The 17,284-nt window shown below is 42.2% G+C and overlaps 1 protein-coding gene across 9 annotated transcripts in view; it reads right to left on the bottom strand.

The window, feature by feature from the left end:
* ep400 (E1A binding protein p400) overlaps positions 1-17,284 on the bottom strand; it is a 122,161-nt gene that overhangs the window by 77,695 nt on the left and 27,182 nt on the right. For all 9 annotated transcript variants that reach the window (XM_060931259.1, XM_060931258.1, XM_060931255.1 and 6 more), the window contains 8 exons: positions 16,721-16,923; positions 14,059-14,236; positions 10,357-10,493; positions 10,103-10,272; positions 9,800-9,974; positions 6,617-6,753; positions 4,262-4,448; positions 3,768-3,937 (listed from right to left, as the gene is read on the bottom strand). In XM_060931259.1, the coding sequence (XP_060787242.1) occupies positions 3,768-3,937; positions 4,262-4,448; positions 6,617-6,753; positions 9,800-9,974; positions 10,103-10,272; positions 10,357-10,493; positions 14,059-14,236; positions 16,721-16,923 (1,357 nt within the window). The remainder of the gene's footprint in view (positions 1-3,767; positions 3,938-4,261; positions 4,449-6,616; positions 6,754-9,799; positions 9,975-10,102; positions 10,273-10,356; positions 10,494-14,058; positions 14,237-16,720; positions 16,924-17,284) is intronic.

The raw sequence follows: 17,284 nt of genomic DNA on the forward strand, positions 1-17,284 counted from the left end.
AGAAACAAAAAAACATTAGGTGACATACTGTACATGGCTCATAATAAAACATCAATAGCCTACTGCGCGCATTATTTGAAGGGTATACGACGAGCCTTGCGCGCCGCGAACTCGTCCACGATGCTCTGTATGTCACTGATTCAGTGAGCTTTTAAGCGGTAGTCTCACGACCCGAATAGTAAACAATAAACATGGAGGACATGGAGTCGTTAGTGTTGCTGGTCTTGGTGCTGTGGCTTGTTGTCACCGACAACGCGGACAGATACTGGCAAGAGCGTATAGATGAGGCGAGGCGCATAAGGCTTCAGAAATTCTCGTAATTCGTAATTCTTCTCCTTCCGGGTTTGCGGTGTTTACAGATCCCAGCGCGCTCGCGGGGCGTGTGTGGGCATGTGAGGACACTCCTCCTCACCAATCAGTGCACAGGGGAGTGTCTGCTCACGCCCCCAACCTCACTCGGCACGGCTTGGCTCGCTTCAGCCCCACTCCAAAACGGTGCGAGTTTTAGGGGCTAAGCAGGGCTGAAACGAGCTGAGTCGTGCTGGTTTTTGGTAGTCGAAACGCGAGCCGTGTCGGGCTGAAGTGAGCTGAAGCGAGCTGAAGTGAGCTGAAAAAGGGTAGTGGAAAAGGGCCAAATAAGAGGAGAGAGACAGACAGAAAGACAATCAGCAACGCAGAGAAATCAGCAACACAAAGAGGAGAGAGACAGAAAGAAAAAGAAAATCAGCAACAGCAACACAAAGAGAGAGACAGAGAGAGAGAGAATCAGCAACAGCAACACAGAGGAGAGAGACAAAGAAAGAGAGAATCAGCAACAGCAACACAGAGGAGAAAGAAAAAAGAAAGAAAGAAAGAAAGAAAGAAAGAAAGAAAGAAAGAAAGAAAGAAAGAAAGAAAGAAAGAAAGAAAATCAGTAACAGCAACACAAAGAGGAGAGAGACAGACAGATAGACAATCAGCAACACAGAGAGAAAATCAGCAACACAGAGGAGAGAGACAGAACAGACACAGACAATCAGCAACACAAAGACAGAGAGAAAAAAAAATCAGCAACATAAAGAGGAGCGAGACCGAAAGAAAAAGACAAGACAGACAATCAGCAACACAAAGAGGAGACAGAAAGAAAGGGAGAGAGACAGACAATCAGCAACACAAAGAGGAGACAGAAAGAAAGGGAGAGAGACAGACAATCAGCAACACAAAAAGAAAGGGAGAGAGACAGGCAATCAGCAACACAAAGAGAGAGACAGAGAAACACAGACAGACCATCAGCAACACCGAGGAAGAGAGAGAGAGAGAGAGACAAAGAAAGAAAGAGACACAATCAGCAACAGCAACACAGAGGAGAGGAAAAAAGAGACAGCACAAAATAAATAAAAAGACAAATGAATGAATGAGGTGGCACGGTGGTGTAGTGGTTAGCGCTGTCGCCTCACAGCAAGAAGGTCCGGGTTCGAGCCCCGTGGCCGGCGAGGGCCTTTCTGTGCGGAGTTTGCATGTTCTCCCCGTGTCCGCGTGGGTTTCCTCCGGGTGCTCCGGTTTCCCCCACAGTCCAAAGACATGCAGGTTAGGTTAACTGGTGACTCTAAATTGACCGTAGGTGTGAATGTGGGTGTGAATGGTTGTCTGTGTCTATGTATCAGCCCTGTGATGACCTGGCGACTTGTCCAGGGTGTACCCCGCCTTTCGCCCGTAGTCAGCTGGGATAGGCTCCAGCTTGCCCGCGACCCTGTAGAAGGATAAAGTGGCTAGAGATAATGAGATGAGATGAGTGAATTCATTGATTACTTTAAGTAAGTAATGATTACTTTAAGAGAGTCTGGTTCGTAGTTTTCCCCGTTTTCTTTCCTCACTTCTACATAAAACTGTGATAGCGCCTTGAATTCATGTGATAGCACCTTGTCTAACTCATCTGAATGAATGAATAAATGAATGAATATAGGTAATTGTATGGTTCCTCGTAAAATTAAGGATTAATTTCACGAGTGATTTCGAAGTTTTGAAAATTGCCCGAGTTGCGAAGCGACGATGGCAATTTCAAAACTTTGAAATCACGAGTGAAATTGATCCTTAAAATTTTACGACGAACGTTACCATTACTTGTTTATAACGTATCGGGCCAAATTCATACTTCGGAAGCCATCCAAGTTCACAGCATTTGTCATTCACGTTTTCTGAACCAATCAGGGCGCGAGACTATCTTGCACGTTTGAATCAGTTTCTAAAGCGTCTTTCATCATGACACGCCGACACGACACGAGGATTTTGAAAGTGGTTTACAAAATTTTATTGGAACTTCTTTACAAAAGCCTGCATTACTTTAAGAGAGTCTGGTTCGTAGTTTTCCCCGTTTTCTTTCCTCACTTCTACATAAAACTGTGATAGCGCCTTGTCTGACTCACAGCATTCATACACCACCAGAGAGTCGTTTATTTGTTGTTCTGCGGCCCGTTTCTTAAACACGGAAAGCCAAAAATTCATACTTTATTTTGGTATTTTCATTTTCGCTTGCAGCTTTCTATTGGTTTATCATTTCTTCGTCAAATATAGCGAAACGCTAGCCTGGCAAGCCAGACTAAATGTGAATATTTAGTCTGGTCTCGGTCGTAGACATTTCCGAAGGGGGTGGGAGGAACAACCTGCTGTCTTTCAAACTGTCTCTGTGCGTATAGGCCAACGCTCTGACCAATCAGCGCAACAGTGACTGTGACGTAGTCAGAGCGACAGAAAGCAGTGGGGGAGGCCTTGAAATAAATAATTTTTCAAAATGCGTATTAATTAATAAACAGGTTCTAGATATTAAGAAGTTTGGAGATAATGACCACAAGTTTGGAGTCTGTACCACATACTTAACATACACTCATTTTTTTTTTCAAGTGTTTTTCAAGGGTTTGCTTAAACTGTTTTTGAGAGTTTTTATTTAGTGGTGTTTGGTGAAATAATTTCCCTTAAATTTAAAATAACGGGAAAATAAGAAACAATCAAAAAGTAATGTTTCAAAGCTGTTTATTAATTCTTCGTACTGCACAAACTAGCCCCATCCTTTTGGCTACGAGCGGAGCCAGCTGGTAGATCAGACTTTTGCCATAGCCGGTCGGCAAAACAGCGAAAACGTCCTTCTTGAAAAGGAATGAGCGGAGAGCCTCTTCCTGCTCATGTTTCAACGAAAACTCCAAGTCTAATTCTTCTAAAACTGATTCCAAAGCGGAGTCAAACGCGCGCTGTTCACTAGCCGTAGCCATCTTTCCTGTTGTGCTTTCTCCAGCGTCGCGCAGCCTTGTCGTCACTCCTGCAAAAGCCCGCCCGAAGAATCCAAACAAAAACCTTGCGTTGTGATTGGCGGGCACGATTTGATGCCCGGGGTGTTTTGTTGATATGGTGCGAGGCTAGACCCACTCGTAGGCAAAAATATTTTTGGCCGCTAGGCGGGTGGGTCTAGTTTACTAGGCTAGCGAAACGCGGCATTGCTGAGTCAGCCATTTTGTTGACAAAATTTGCTAATTTTTGTAACCGTAACCAAGCGACGAACTAGCCAATAGCATTTCAGAAATACGGCCTTGTGTTAAGGAAAAAAAGCCCTCCTTGATTGACCAATCAGAATGGAGTAATTTGGCCCTGTGTATTATAAGTTATAAAATACACTCTAAATCAGACACGAGGAATAAAATCTGATAAGCAATGATTCAGATCCATTTGGTCAACAGCAGTAGACATTCGCTGATTCAAATGCTCATACATTCATCATCATAATGTTTTTTTTTTTTAACCTCATAGGCTTGATCTTGCATGCTCTGGGTCTGGGTGGAGGGTCGGGTGCGCTGTGGATCTCCTCGACGTGTTGCTGACTCAGTCTGAGTTTGGGAAGAACCTCTGTGGTCTCGAAGCGGGTCAGCCTGCCTTCATTACTGATCAGGTCAAAACCGGACAGGTCCACGGTCTGGGAGAGAGAAGAAAACAAATTCACTTGGAAATTCAGAACTGGCTCTAATGACAACAACAATTGAATAAATATAAAACACAAAAAAAAGTGTGTGATGAGAATTAGAGGACTGTGGACTGAACTGGTTTTGTTTTCTATCTTTGCATTTTACACTTATCTTGTCTCTATCTATCTATCAGTTGCAACAACAATAATAAAAAGGTACTGAATTTTTAAAATATTCTAAACTGAATCCAGTCCACAGTTCTCCAAGACTCATCACACACAACCAGGAGATCATGGGAATTCCTATCGCTCTCTCTCACACACACACACACACACCTTCCACCGGTCCTTCTGCAGAGCTGTGAGCAGTAAAGATGGAGTGTTGTACTGCAGGCTTTGGCATGTGTACGAGCTGGCAGTCTCTCTGATCTGGATCAAATCTGGGTGATTACAGATCCTCTGCAGCTGCATTAGTACCTGCAGCACGCTTACAAAGTGTCCCGTCTTTAGAGCCTCCTGAGCACTACACGCACAAAAGATAAAGCAGTATTACTTGTAAATTGAACACAGTGGTGCCCTCTATGCACTGTTTGGCTGTAACCTACACACTTTCGAGTAGATCCGTGCTGATATGAACTAACTGCTAATGGGTATCAGGGTTTATAACAACTAATAAACGACAATTAAAAAGAAACAGAGACGGACGACCATGTTATGAGTGTTATTGCACAGTTTGTCCACCAGAGGGCAAACTGCAACTCCACTGTTGGCAACACACAGAACACCACAAATCCCAACAATCAGCTGACCCAAGCAGAGTCGAGTACAGTGTTGCCAGATACTGCTGACGTTTTCCAGCCCAAAATATGTTCAAAACCCGCCAAAATGCACTTGAAACCGCCCAACTTGGGCGGGAAGCCGCTCAATCTGGCAACACTGGTCGAGTAGAGGCGCAAAAGTGTGTCAGACAGATGAAGGCGTTCAGCTATTTTTTTTTTTATTTAAAAGCCAGTTTCAATTGTACACATATATTCATAGCATACGTATTTTTTAGTTTTAACTGAATTTTTTTTTTTTGGGTGGCACTTGCAGTCGCCTCACAGCAAGAAGGTTCTGAGTTCAAGCCCTGCAACTGACTGGGACCTTTCTGTGCAGAGTTTCCATGTTCTTTTCATGCCTGCGTGGGTTTCCTACGGATGCTCCGGTTTCCTCCCACAGTCCAAAAGACAGGCAGATTAGTTCAATTGGCCATTCTAACTTGCCAATATGAGAGTGTGAACGGCTGGCTGTCTCTCTGTGTTGGTCCTGCGATGGATAGGCCATTTGCAGGAATTGGTCACGTGTCAATTTTCCCCATAGCAACAAGCCCGTGATGGGCAAGCTAACTTGACATTCCTTGACGACCATAAGAGTTTGACTGGCGATGCGAAGCAATCCATTTCTATAATAGCCGTTTTTACCTTTTCTACTGTCTTTTTTGACCTGAATTTTCATGTGTGCATGGAAAAAGTTTGTGGTTTTAACTTCTGTCGTAAGTTAAAGCGAATCACTGGCCGTAAAAGAGAGTTTTTTGGACTCAAGTTGGTCGCCGCCGAAAGAAATTGATTATCGAACAACAAGTACCAAAGGAAAAAGAAATCTAAAATCTGATGTTGTACCTTCTGTTTTTAACTGGAGTGGTACTGTAAAGCAAAGAAGAAAAATCGTACGACATGTCGACAGGTAAGAAACTGATTCAAATACATACGTGGCAATGCTATGTTTGCAAAAGAAACAGTGCAAAAGGGATTTCGAGCGAATGATAAAAGGTAGAACAGGAGAAATTATAAGTTATAAACATACCTGAGAAATCCGCCATTTGGCACGTGAATTTCTTTCGGTGGCGACCAACTTGATTCCAAAAAACTCTCTTTTACGGCCAATGATTCGCTTTAACTTACGATAGAAGTTAAAACCACAAACTTTTTCCAAGCACACACGAAAATTCCGGTCAAAAAAGACAGTAGAAAGGGTAAAAACAGCTATTATAGAAATGGATTGCTTCGCATCGCCAGTCAAACTCTTATGGTTGTCAAGGAATGTCAAGTTAGCTTGCCCACCACGGGCTTGCTGCTATGGGGAAAACTGACACATGACCAATTCCTGCAAATGGCCTATTGGTGGCCTGTCCAGGATGTACCCCACCTCTCACCTGATGTTGGCTTGAATTGTCTCCAGCTTCCCCACGACCCGCAATGGATAAATGGTATGAAAGAATGAAAATGAATTAAATAATTTTTTGTGCAGTTCCTATATATATATAAAAAAAAATATATGCTGAACTATTTTCATAGTTATATTAACATTACATATGTGCCATGTTTAAGTGACGGACATGGATTCAACATTTTTATTTTTTTATTAAGTAGGCTATACCTTGAAAACACAACTAATAAAATGTGGATGTTTCCAGTTGAATAGTTATGGATATACCGTAGTTATGTACACAGTCACAGTACTAATTAAAGTAATTCTGTCATATATGTAGTTCAAAATATCCCCCCAATGTACATTTAGGCGTGTTTAAGTGGTATCAGCTAATCATATTGGTTATCAGAAATCGCAGACCTTTTTCATTTTATCAGTCAGACACTACTTCCGAGCAATACTAATGATACTTGGACTCGATTAGACTAGCTGGTACTGACTGACCTGGGCTGTGTGAGGATGTCCTCGTACATGTTCTTTTGTCTCGTGGAGAGACGGCACTTCAGGATGTGCTCGTACTTCTTAGGAAGCTGCTTCTCCACATCTCTCTTGGAGCGACGCAGAATGAAGGGCTGAATCATCTACACGAAGCAGGAGAAATCGAGATGAAGGAAAAGATTTCACTAGAAACACAAATGTAGTAGTGGTTAGCACGGTCGCTTCACAGCAAGAAGGTTCTGGGTTCGAACCCAGCGGCTGGCGAGGGCCTTTCTGTGTGGAGTTTGCATGTTCTCCCCATGTCTGTGCGGGTTTCCTCCGGGTGCTCCGGGTTCCCCCACAGTCCAAAGACATGCAGTTAGGTTGGCGTGGGGCAGCCTTGGGCTGAGGTGCCCTTGAGCGAGGTACCGAACCCCTGACTGCTCCCCGGGCGCTCTGGTGTGGCTGCCCACTGCTCTGTGTGTGTGCGTGTGTTCACTGCTTCAGATGGGTTAAATGCAGAGGATGAATTTCACTGTGCTTGAAGTGTGCATGTGACAAATAAAGGTTTCTTCTTCATCTTCTTGTTCCTGAAAGCGGCTGATCGGAACGTTTTTAGTGCTCCGTTAGCCCTTTTTCATCAAGGGTGCTTCAGAGCTGGTGCCTAATCAGGAAAACTGGTCTGAGAGCAGCACCAACACTTTGCTGGTCTAAAACCAAGAACTGCTTAAGTTAGGGGCTGGGATTATCATGACTGACAAAACCAACTAAAACTTTGTGACCTCCATTTAAAACAAACAAACAAACAAACAAACAAACAAACAAACAAACAAACAAACAAACAAACAAAAACAAACCCACAGAGCTAGTTTAGTGTCTAGTCTGCTTAATCCAGTAGTCAGATAACGCTGCTGGGAAAGCGGAGACATTATTTCACAGTTATTCACAAAATCGAGTCGTACATGAGCTGATCGCTGACGAGGCACATAGCGCCGAGTTGGCTGTAACCCATGTACAACGAGACTGAGGCGCCGTTTACACATACCCAGGTATTTTTAAAAATGCAGACCTTTGCCTTTGTTTGTGCCTTTCGTTTATACACAAATGGAGTTTTTTCCTCTGAAAACGATTCTTTCTAAAAACCCCGGCAAAAGTGGAGATTTTTTGAAAACTCTGTTTTGCGTTTGTGTGTAAAGAGACCAAAACGGAGTTTATGGCAATTTTCGTGCCACAAAAGAGTGACCATTGTACATATGACAAGCATGGAAACACTCAGAGTAGCAGCATTTCTGTTATTAAGAGCTATATTCGCCTGTTTGCTTTTGAGAATAAAGCTCATTGACCAGCAGAGACGCATTAGGGCTCGGAGGGCAGCAATTGCAGAGCTTCTGGTGACCAAAAGAGCCCGACCGTACCACCGCCAGCATCGGCAATTTTGGGTTTGACCTGGACGGACTGCTATCTGGTGGGAGAATTTCGAGAATGGCGTTGTCGTCCCGGAGGAATGGCAGGAAAATTTCAGAATGTCGCGATCCTCACTCCTGTCACTCGCAGAGTTGGTACATCCGTACATACAGGCTGGGTGTACTCACATGCGCGCTTCTGTCGGCGGTTCTCGATGAGGCTTCTGACTGGCTTGTGTGGAATTGTCATTCTTCTAACACTGCCACCGACAGTCTTGGCGTAGTTTAACAGCTCTTGACAGCGTATTTATGTGGATCAATATAAACGTAATTTAAAAAAAAAAACGCAGCTGTGTGCACGAAGTTATTTTGGAAAACGGAGTTTAGAAAATATGCGTTTTTAAAAATACCCGGGTATGTGTAAACAGCGCCTGAGTGGAATAATTGTTTTATTCTATCCACATTCACTGGATTTTGAGAAACAGAGCAGTTTCATTTTGATCTTTTGCAAATCCAATAAAAACCTTATACAAAACGTCCGACAAAATCATTTCTGCTTAGACGGACTTTTTAAAAACCTATCAATGGCTGCACCAATTGACAGTGTTTTTATTTGCAGAAAGAGCCATTGTGCGGTCATGCTGAGGTACAAAATAGCATTAGACATTTAATTAATTCTTCCCTGGACAGTTCTGTAATATTCAAACTTCTCTGAGCTTTTGAACAAGATGAACTGGCAAAATGACACTAGAACTTTGTGAAAAATGCGATAATAATAATAATAAAGTTAAAAAAAACCTTACCATCAAACACTTTGATTCCATATTTTGTTGCTTTTTTGGGGGTTTTTGTTTTCAAGTAGTTTTTATTTCGTCTTCGGTTGGTTCAGCAACACGCTCCGCCATTTTGTTTTTTTCTACTCACGGTATATGAGCTGATATCCTCGTAGCAGAGTAGCCAATCAGAGCGCATCTCCAGTGAATGTGGATAGAATAAATACAGATATATACAGTGAAGAAATGACGTAGCTCTGTGGTGGCTCTCCGGTCCATGGAAAAGCAAACTGGTTCAGAGAGGATTTGCAAACCGAACCAATTCTGAAGCAGGAAGTGGCACCATCACAGAACTAGCACCTCGCTCACACCAGTGGACAGATAGGTGACCTCTACATTATAACCATAACCATTATATCAGTAAGGAACCGCGAGTTGGCCGAGTGGTTAGCGCGTCCGCCTCTTGACCGGGAGATCATGAGTTCTACTCGCGGTCGGGTCGTACCAAAGACCATCATAAAAATGGCACCAACTGTCGTCTGGCAAAGCATGCTGCAATACAGATGTGAGTGGGGAGTCAAACTCTCGCTGTTACCAGAGGACCAGCCCCCCCACTGTAACCCTAGCTATGTAATAGGCGAGAGGCCGAGGGCTACGGAAACGGAGATCGGCGCCGCCATGTGCGCCACATGGCGTGGGAAGGACTTTGATTTGATTTTGATTATATCAGTAATGCAGATGATAATTAAAGATTCGTGTAACTCTGTAGAAAAGAAGGTGTTGATTCGGATGCAGAAAAATCAAGAGACTTTGAGCTGCTTGTGCGACTTTACCGTATGCACCCACGGTTAAAGCACGACGCCACATTGCATACTGATGAACGGGTCAAAAATGGACAAGTTGTCATGAACGAGATATTTTTCACTTTTGTTCTCTGTCCTTCGTGTTGGTTCTTCTTGCTGGTCACAAAAAGTGCAACCAGATGGAGCAGCAAGCTCATGTTTACAAAATTGCTTATGGGTGTGTATGCCTACCCTGTGTAGCCTGATGACCAGTTTGTGGCAGTAGTCCTGGTTTTGGTCCGCGCCGGGTTGGATGGGGAAGTCAAGGTAAGAGCGTGTGATTCCAGGCAGGAGAAAGTGGATCATGGTCCACAGCTCTCTCAGAGTGTTCTGTAGAGGGCTGTTGATCAGCAGGATCCTCTGCTGGCTGTGCAACAAGAAGAATACACACCAATATTCAACTAAAACAAACAAACAAACAAACAAACAAAAAAAAACCCAACACACTCTGTGTTTCATTTATTCAAGGGCCAAAAGCCAGAGATGGTGTCTGACCTCCTGAGGTTGAAGATGGTTTCCCAATGTTTCTCAGTCATGTTCTTGATCAGCTGCACTTCGTCCAGTACCAGGTGCCTCCAGCGCCTCTTCAGGAAGTGAGCCTGGTCTTTCAGCAGCAGCTTGTATGATGTAAGGCATACGTGGAAGCTGTTGGGCTCAGACCACCACTGCAAAGAGATAAGGCAAACGGGAATAAGGATGATGCCACAAGGCTACACAAACCTGTGAAAAATGGACATTTTGACGTTTACCGATCGTTTGTATCTGCGCTCTCTCTTGCTACCCAAGTACAAGAGGATTTTGAGGCCTGGGCACCAGCGCTTGAACTCCATTTCCCAGTTTAACAGCTTGCAAGTTCTCACGACTACCAGGTGAGGGCCCCATATACCTGCAAACAAGAAGCACCAACTAACATCTGGACTTCCTACCAAATCAGAAATCTGTTAAACAGTTTAACATAACCTTGCCTTTTCCTGGAATGTACTTCAGGCAAAAAAAAGTTAAGTATCCCAAATTTGTATCACTAGTTTTATGAGCAATGTTAGCCTCATACCTATCAGGGCTCGACATTAACTTTTGAAACCACTTGTCCTGTCGGGCAAGTTGAAAGGAAATTTACTTGTCCGAATGTGAAGTTGACTTGTCCGAAGAAATATTTGAGAAAACCCCCCACAAATAAGCTATTTGTAACCCAACAATCTATATTGCATTTGTTTCCGAATTCACAACATATGCATAATATCTATGAATCAAAAGTAATCAATACTTGATGTACTGAGGCAAAAGTTCAAAAATATAGTAAAACAGACTGATTGATACCATAACTCACCAATTATTATGCTGAAGTTCAGAAGCAATATATTCCAATAGAGTAGAAATTATGAACGTAAAATTTTAAGAACAAAATAACTATATTATGAGATCCAGAAACACTAACCGTTATATACACACAGATCAGTACTCTGCAGTTCAGTAACAAATATCACAAAAAGTAATCTTCTCATAAAATTTATGACTTGATGAGATATCACTAGTTTGGACAAGAGAAACACATAACAATGCTACAAATAAAGAAAACTGATAACATTGACTGACTAATGCTGTAAATCACTGATTAGTATACACTGAAATGTAGCTATTAGTGCTGTCAAGCGATTAAAATATTTAATCGCGATTAATGTCGCGACTGTCATAGTTTACTCGCGATTAATCGCAATTTAATCGCACATTTTTGTCACATGAAAAACCATTGTAATTCTCTTATCAGCATAAAAAGTGAATGGGCTTGCTCACCGTTCGAACTACGGGGGTACTCGGGGGATCCGAGATCCCCTGAAACAGACATGAGATCCCTTGAAAACATGATTTGGGAAATGTTGGGGGGTCTCTAAAATATTGGCAAAATGATGTTTATTGACATAGCAATCGTGTGTAACGGGAAGCATTGGCATATCCGAAGTGAGCGCGCGATGGAGATCCGCGCTCTGAGACAAGCGCAAGCACCCCCCAAGGGAAAAAAGGGACCCCCCGAAAATATCAGCATAGTTCGAACACTGGTTGTACCAATGTTTTTTTTTTTATTGCAGAGCATAACACGTCTTGTCACAGCCACTGCAAAGTCGGGCTGGAGCCGCCGATGGGAAAACGAAACCTAAGCCAAGCACCGTGGCTCTTCGGGGGAGGGCAGAGGACTCTGGCTGTGCGGGGCATGGCATCATGTCACAGAGCGTTAATCTCGCGATAAAAAAATTATCGCCGTTAAAATTGAGTCAAGTTAACGCGTTAATAACGCGACATTTTTGACAGCACTAGTAGTTATCAAATGACAAGATAATATATCTTGTTATGAAAACCTCCACACCTCAGGGATCCCAGCAGTAATTGAAAAAAATAGAGGAATGTAAGAAACTATCACCGGGCGGCACGGTGGTGTAGGCTAGTGGTTAGCGCTGTCGCCTCACAGCAAGAAGGTCCGGGTTCGAGCCCCGTGGCCGGCGAGGGCCTTTCTGTGCGGAGTTTGCATGTTCTCCCCGTGTCCGCGTGGGTTTCCTCCGGGTGCTCCGGTTTCCCCCACAGTCCAAAGACATGCAGGTTAGGTTAACTGGTGACTCTAAATTGAGCGTAGGTGTGAATGTGAGTGTGAATGGTTGTCTGTGTCTATGTGTCAGCCCTGTGATGACCTGGCGACTTGTCCAGGGTGTACCCCGCCTTTCGCCCGTAGTCAGCTGGGATAGGCTCCAGCTTGCCTGCGACCCTGTAGAACAGGATAAAGCGGCTAGAGATAATGAGATGAGAAACTATCAGCAGGGGTCAAGGGGGCTGCCTGAAGCTGTTGAGAGTTTAACATTTAAAGATGCTATAGAACACATTTTTTACATAGATTTAACATAGAAAAGCAACAGAATTTAACAATAATGTGTATCTATTTGATGCCATATTTTATAATCAATGACATAAGTGGCAAAAAAAAAATGATAAGAATTAGACGAAAATGTAGCTTTGAAGAATATACTTGCCTAAATATTCCACTGATTTTGTTATAACAACAGTATCCATAGTTCATCTCATTTGTTTATTTTTTTTGTTTCAAGTTAATGTCAAAACTAGTCTAATATAAGCCACATTCATTTTTCAAAAATCATGAATATGAGCAGAAATCAATGATTCAGTAATATTAGATATATACATATGTACAGCAAATACTGGAGATATCTGATTTAAACCTCTCTTTTTGAAAGGTTTCACTGCAAAGGAATTTAATGCTCTTTTCTAGGGTGCATTCTGTCTTTCCTCCAGTTTTCTCTGCTTTTGTTTCTCTGATCTTTCCTTCTGCTTTTCTGATGTTCCTGCAGTGCTCTGAATTAAGTTCAACGCATTAGAAACAAAAGCACGAACGGAGTTAAAACATGTTTTCTAGCAAATGGGCGCAGCCATATTGTTTTCTTGTTCTATCGCGTACAGTCTCGCGGTCAGTGTTGCCAGATACTCCTGACGTTTTCCAGCCCAAAATATGTTCAAAACCCGCCAAAATGCACTTGAAACCCCCCAACTGGGTGGAGAACCGCGCAATCTGGCAACACTGCTCGCGGTATTTTCATCAATTTAACTTCCGAGTGTTCCCGAATGTCAATGAGAACAAACGAAGCCGACGAAAACATCGCTAAACAAGCAAACCAAATCAGAACGTATTCTTCTGGTCATTTTACTTAAACATATTTTTAATGGATATACAAGAGATTTAAAAAAAAAAAAAAACAACAACTTTCGCTAGAAAATAGCGGAATTCCGCTAAATAGCGGACGTCTGGGATCCCTGACACCTCTATTGACTCACAGATGAATGGATACAAATAAAGTTTCTATTCATCTTCATCTATCAACCCTTGAGTTCTGCGTGTTCTGACCCCATTGGCCAAGCGGTATTGGCCAGTTTCGCAAGTAGAATATTGTGTATGCGCACATCGCTCTTTCCGAATAGAAACATCTGGCAATTCATCAAAACAGTATGTCGAGTGAGATGCTTCGGAAATCATGTGAATAAACTGATAAATTTGATATGTAACCCGAATATCGGCGTATTTTGGCACTTGTCCGATCGGACAAGTAACGGAGACGATGAACTTGTCCGGCATAAAGTATCACTTGTCCCGGACAAGCGGACAACCGTTAATGTCGAGCCCTGCCTATGAAAGTAGAAAACCAAAGAAGAAATCCATTTTTACCCAAATTATTCCGTTAATATTGTCCTTGATCACTGATCTAAAATCTAACTTTGGAAATAAAGTCTAAAAATATGTAAAGGTGTTTGTTTTTGTGATCGTTATGTCTGTGAAATCCTGCATAAACCATCATTTGTCATACCTATCATAGGATAAGGTGCTAGAGATTAGAGCCAACACTTTACACCCCGACATCAACAGTGGTACAGTCCAAGTTAAGTGAGTTAAGACAGACCTTCGTGACAGGCCAGGTGTGCGAGGTAGGCCACAGTCTGGACAGTCTTGCCAAGCCCGGTTTCATCTGCCAAAATGCCGTTGAGGTGTTTTCGGTGCAGGTTAGCCAACCACTCCACACCCACCAGCTGGTAATCTCTCAGAGAGCCATGAAGGAGGGAGGGCACAGGAAGACGGGTCTTTAAAAATAAAAAAAGAGGCGAAGGAGAGGATAATGGGCTTATAATAGAAGAGTTAAATATGGTAGAAATTAAAATGACCTCAGCCATCAAAATGAGATGAAAATGTTATTAAAAAAAAAAAAACTTATCTATAGCCATGTTCCCACTGAGGAACCTTTTCAAGAACTAGAATTCAGGAACTGAAATAAAAGAAGTTCCTGTGACATTACTAGTTACTTGCTAATGGAGTACGAACTAAGCGAAATGGATCCTGGGCAGATTTAAGACTGGCTGAACAACGAATACAATGTTCTCTTATACCGTCATTACAATACTTAAAGGGGAACTGAAATCATTTTTAAACTTGCTTTATTTCTTAATTAACGTGTTATTCAATTACGTTTTCGGTTTTAGTAACCTTATATCGTGACTCGTATTGGCAACTAACTGCAATTAAATATTATACTTATCGGCCTATTCGGTTTTTAGCCGTGTTGAATTTAGTTCATTTGGTCCACGGCAGGCGTCGCTTATCTGCGCGATCTTCACGAGACTTGTGCGAGACTTCGAAGTGTGAAGTGTCAGCCAGGTGTCAGTGCCGCCATTTTGAAAACTGTTTTCCAAACGAAATATTGCACAAAAACGAGTTTAAATGACGATTACTGCCAACTTTTTTCAAACTTTCCTGATCGCTATCAAAACAAACAAAACTTCCGGCTTGATTACGTCAGCATTCGAAAGAGGGCGCGCGCGTCTTTTGACGACGCTGGCAGATGTCGGTCACTTTGATTTCCGCTGTACGTTTTACTTCCGTCCTACGATGTCTCGCACAGGTCTCAACGAATCTCGTTTACGGCCATTGCTTTGACATACGGACTGATATATTACAGAGCGTATTTCAACCACTCATAAGCAGGGCTTTGAACCAGAATTTTTTTCCTATTGGTTCGTTCCGAACAGAAACGGAATTTTAACGGTTCCGGTTTTGGGTTCCACCATTAAATAGACGTTCCCGAACCGGTTAGAACAAAAAAATTTCGTTCCCGGAACGGTTAATTACGTTCCCTGTCAGCTGTTTAACAAATGGCTATAAAATTATGTCTCTGTCTCATCCAGCTTAAGCCAAATGTAGGCTAATTCTATTACAACCTTCATTAAATAAGACAAGAAATAATTAAAAACAATTATTATTTCAAATGTTGGCGATTTGGATTCTCAGTATGTCTTCCCATCTACACAAACAGAAAAAGTGCCAAAAATGAAAGATAATTCGTTTAGTGTGTTACCAAAGGCTAGTCAGGCCCTATGCATTGATAGGCTAACAGAGGTTAACGTCATTTAATGTTCGCGAGCCTCTCATTAACGTGGACAAATATACTGATATCGTGTTTGAAATTGACGTTTTCGAATAACGATAGACTGCAATATTTACCTCTTATTTAAGATGTGGAGGCGTGATAGTAGTCCACCCTCCCGCTCTCTCCATTCAGTCAGCGAACGTCACACAGGAAGTGAACCCCAGCGGGTCATAGAAACTTGCGCAGGAGAAGAATGACTTTTTTATTTGTAGGCTATGGAAACTTTGAGGAACGAAATAAAAACCGGTATTAACCGGTTACCATTATTTTTAATAAGCGTTTCTGTTCCGGAACATAAAAAATAATAAAGTTTCTGGTTTCGTTTCTGTTCCATGTGAAATAGAAAAAGTTCCCGGTTTTCGTTTTCGTTCCTTGAACCGATTCAAAGCCCTGCTCATAACTTGCTATAGCAGTGACAAAATAGCGATCAAAAATACATGTTATTTACCAGCTGGGAGGTCCGTATCGTGAAATACTGTGACCGAGGTCTTGAAAGTACCGAGCGAGGCCCTCTGGGCCGAGGTCAGTATTCAAGGCCGAGGTCACGGTATTTCACCATACGGACCGACCTTAAGCTGGTAAATAATATATTTATTTTTTCTTTACCAAATTCTAACAGAAAACGAGAGCGCCCGAAAGGGAAAACCGAGCCGAGCCGCCATTTTGAATCCTCATTCATGGCTGGAATGCAAATTGCTTCCTCCTCGGTATACAAGTGCACTTCCATGGCAGGAAAAAAACTACACTTTGCCGCCTATGTAGTCCCCTATTTATACAAATAGGAGTCATTCAGGATTCAGCCATGTTTTTGTTCGATGTTAGCAAGTTAGAGGTTTTTAGCATTCTTCTGAAATGTTTTCTTTTATTTTTTCTTCCTCAGGGTAGTAAAACTCGCTTTCGCTGTGAACACTGTCGTTATCGCTATCCATGCTGTAAAATTAATGCTATTCTCCTGAGAAATGCTGGCAAAAATTTATAACATTTTTGATAATCTTATATCAAAAATAAGATTTGATGGAAACCGGACAGCAAAAAAAAAAAAAAAAATTCCTATACTTAATAAAATGAGATAAATAGAATTTTGATTAAAAAAAATATATTTTTGCCTTCAGTTCTCCTTTAAAGCTTAAGTAAGGAAACTCACAGTTGGTGTCGTCCTAGCGCTGCCTTTGGGCAGGATCAGATCTGTTGCCCGGGACACTTCTGCTATATCCTTCTTGTGTTTGCTGTCGGGTCCTGAGGCGGCACTGCTGCTGCTCCGTTCGGGTCCGCGGTACTGCTCGTCACTCAAGAGCATGTCAATGAGGACCGCCTCGTGGGGGCTGTCCAGTGGACAACTATCCATGTCTAACGAAGCCGAGAAGATTTAAAAGATCACGTAACAACAGAACATACCTGGGAAATCAAGCATGCTAGACAAGCTTTCTCTACTGAACGCAAAAATAATGGTTTGCGTAACGTTAAACAGGGACGACTTCTTCTTATATAATATATTTTCCGATTTGTGTAACTAAAATATATATATATAGCAGTTTCACAGTTTTGTGTGATCAGCACTAAAACCCCGACACCTTCTAAGCAGAAATTAAACACCGTTTTTAGCATTAAAGCCTGCTTTATAATAAGAGGTCTGATTTTAGAGCCTAGTTATGTTATAAGAACACTAATGCAACACTAACAGCACAAAAACTAACCTTGACTACACAAA

This window comes from Neoarius graeffei, chromosome 10, assembly GCF_027579695.1.
Source record: "Neoarius graeffei isolate fNeoGra1 chromosome 10, fNeoGra1.pri, whole genome shotgun sequence".
Taxonomy (NCBI): domain Eukaryota; kingdom Metazoa; phylum Chordata; class Actinopteri; order Siluriformes; family Ariidae; genus Neoarius; species Neoarius graeffei.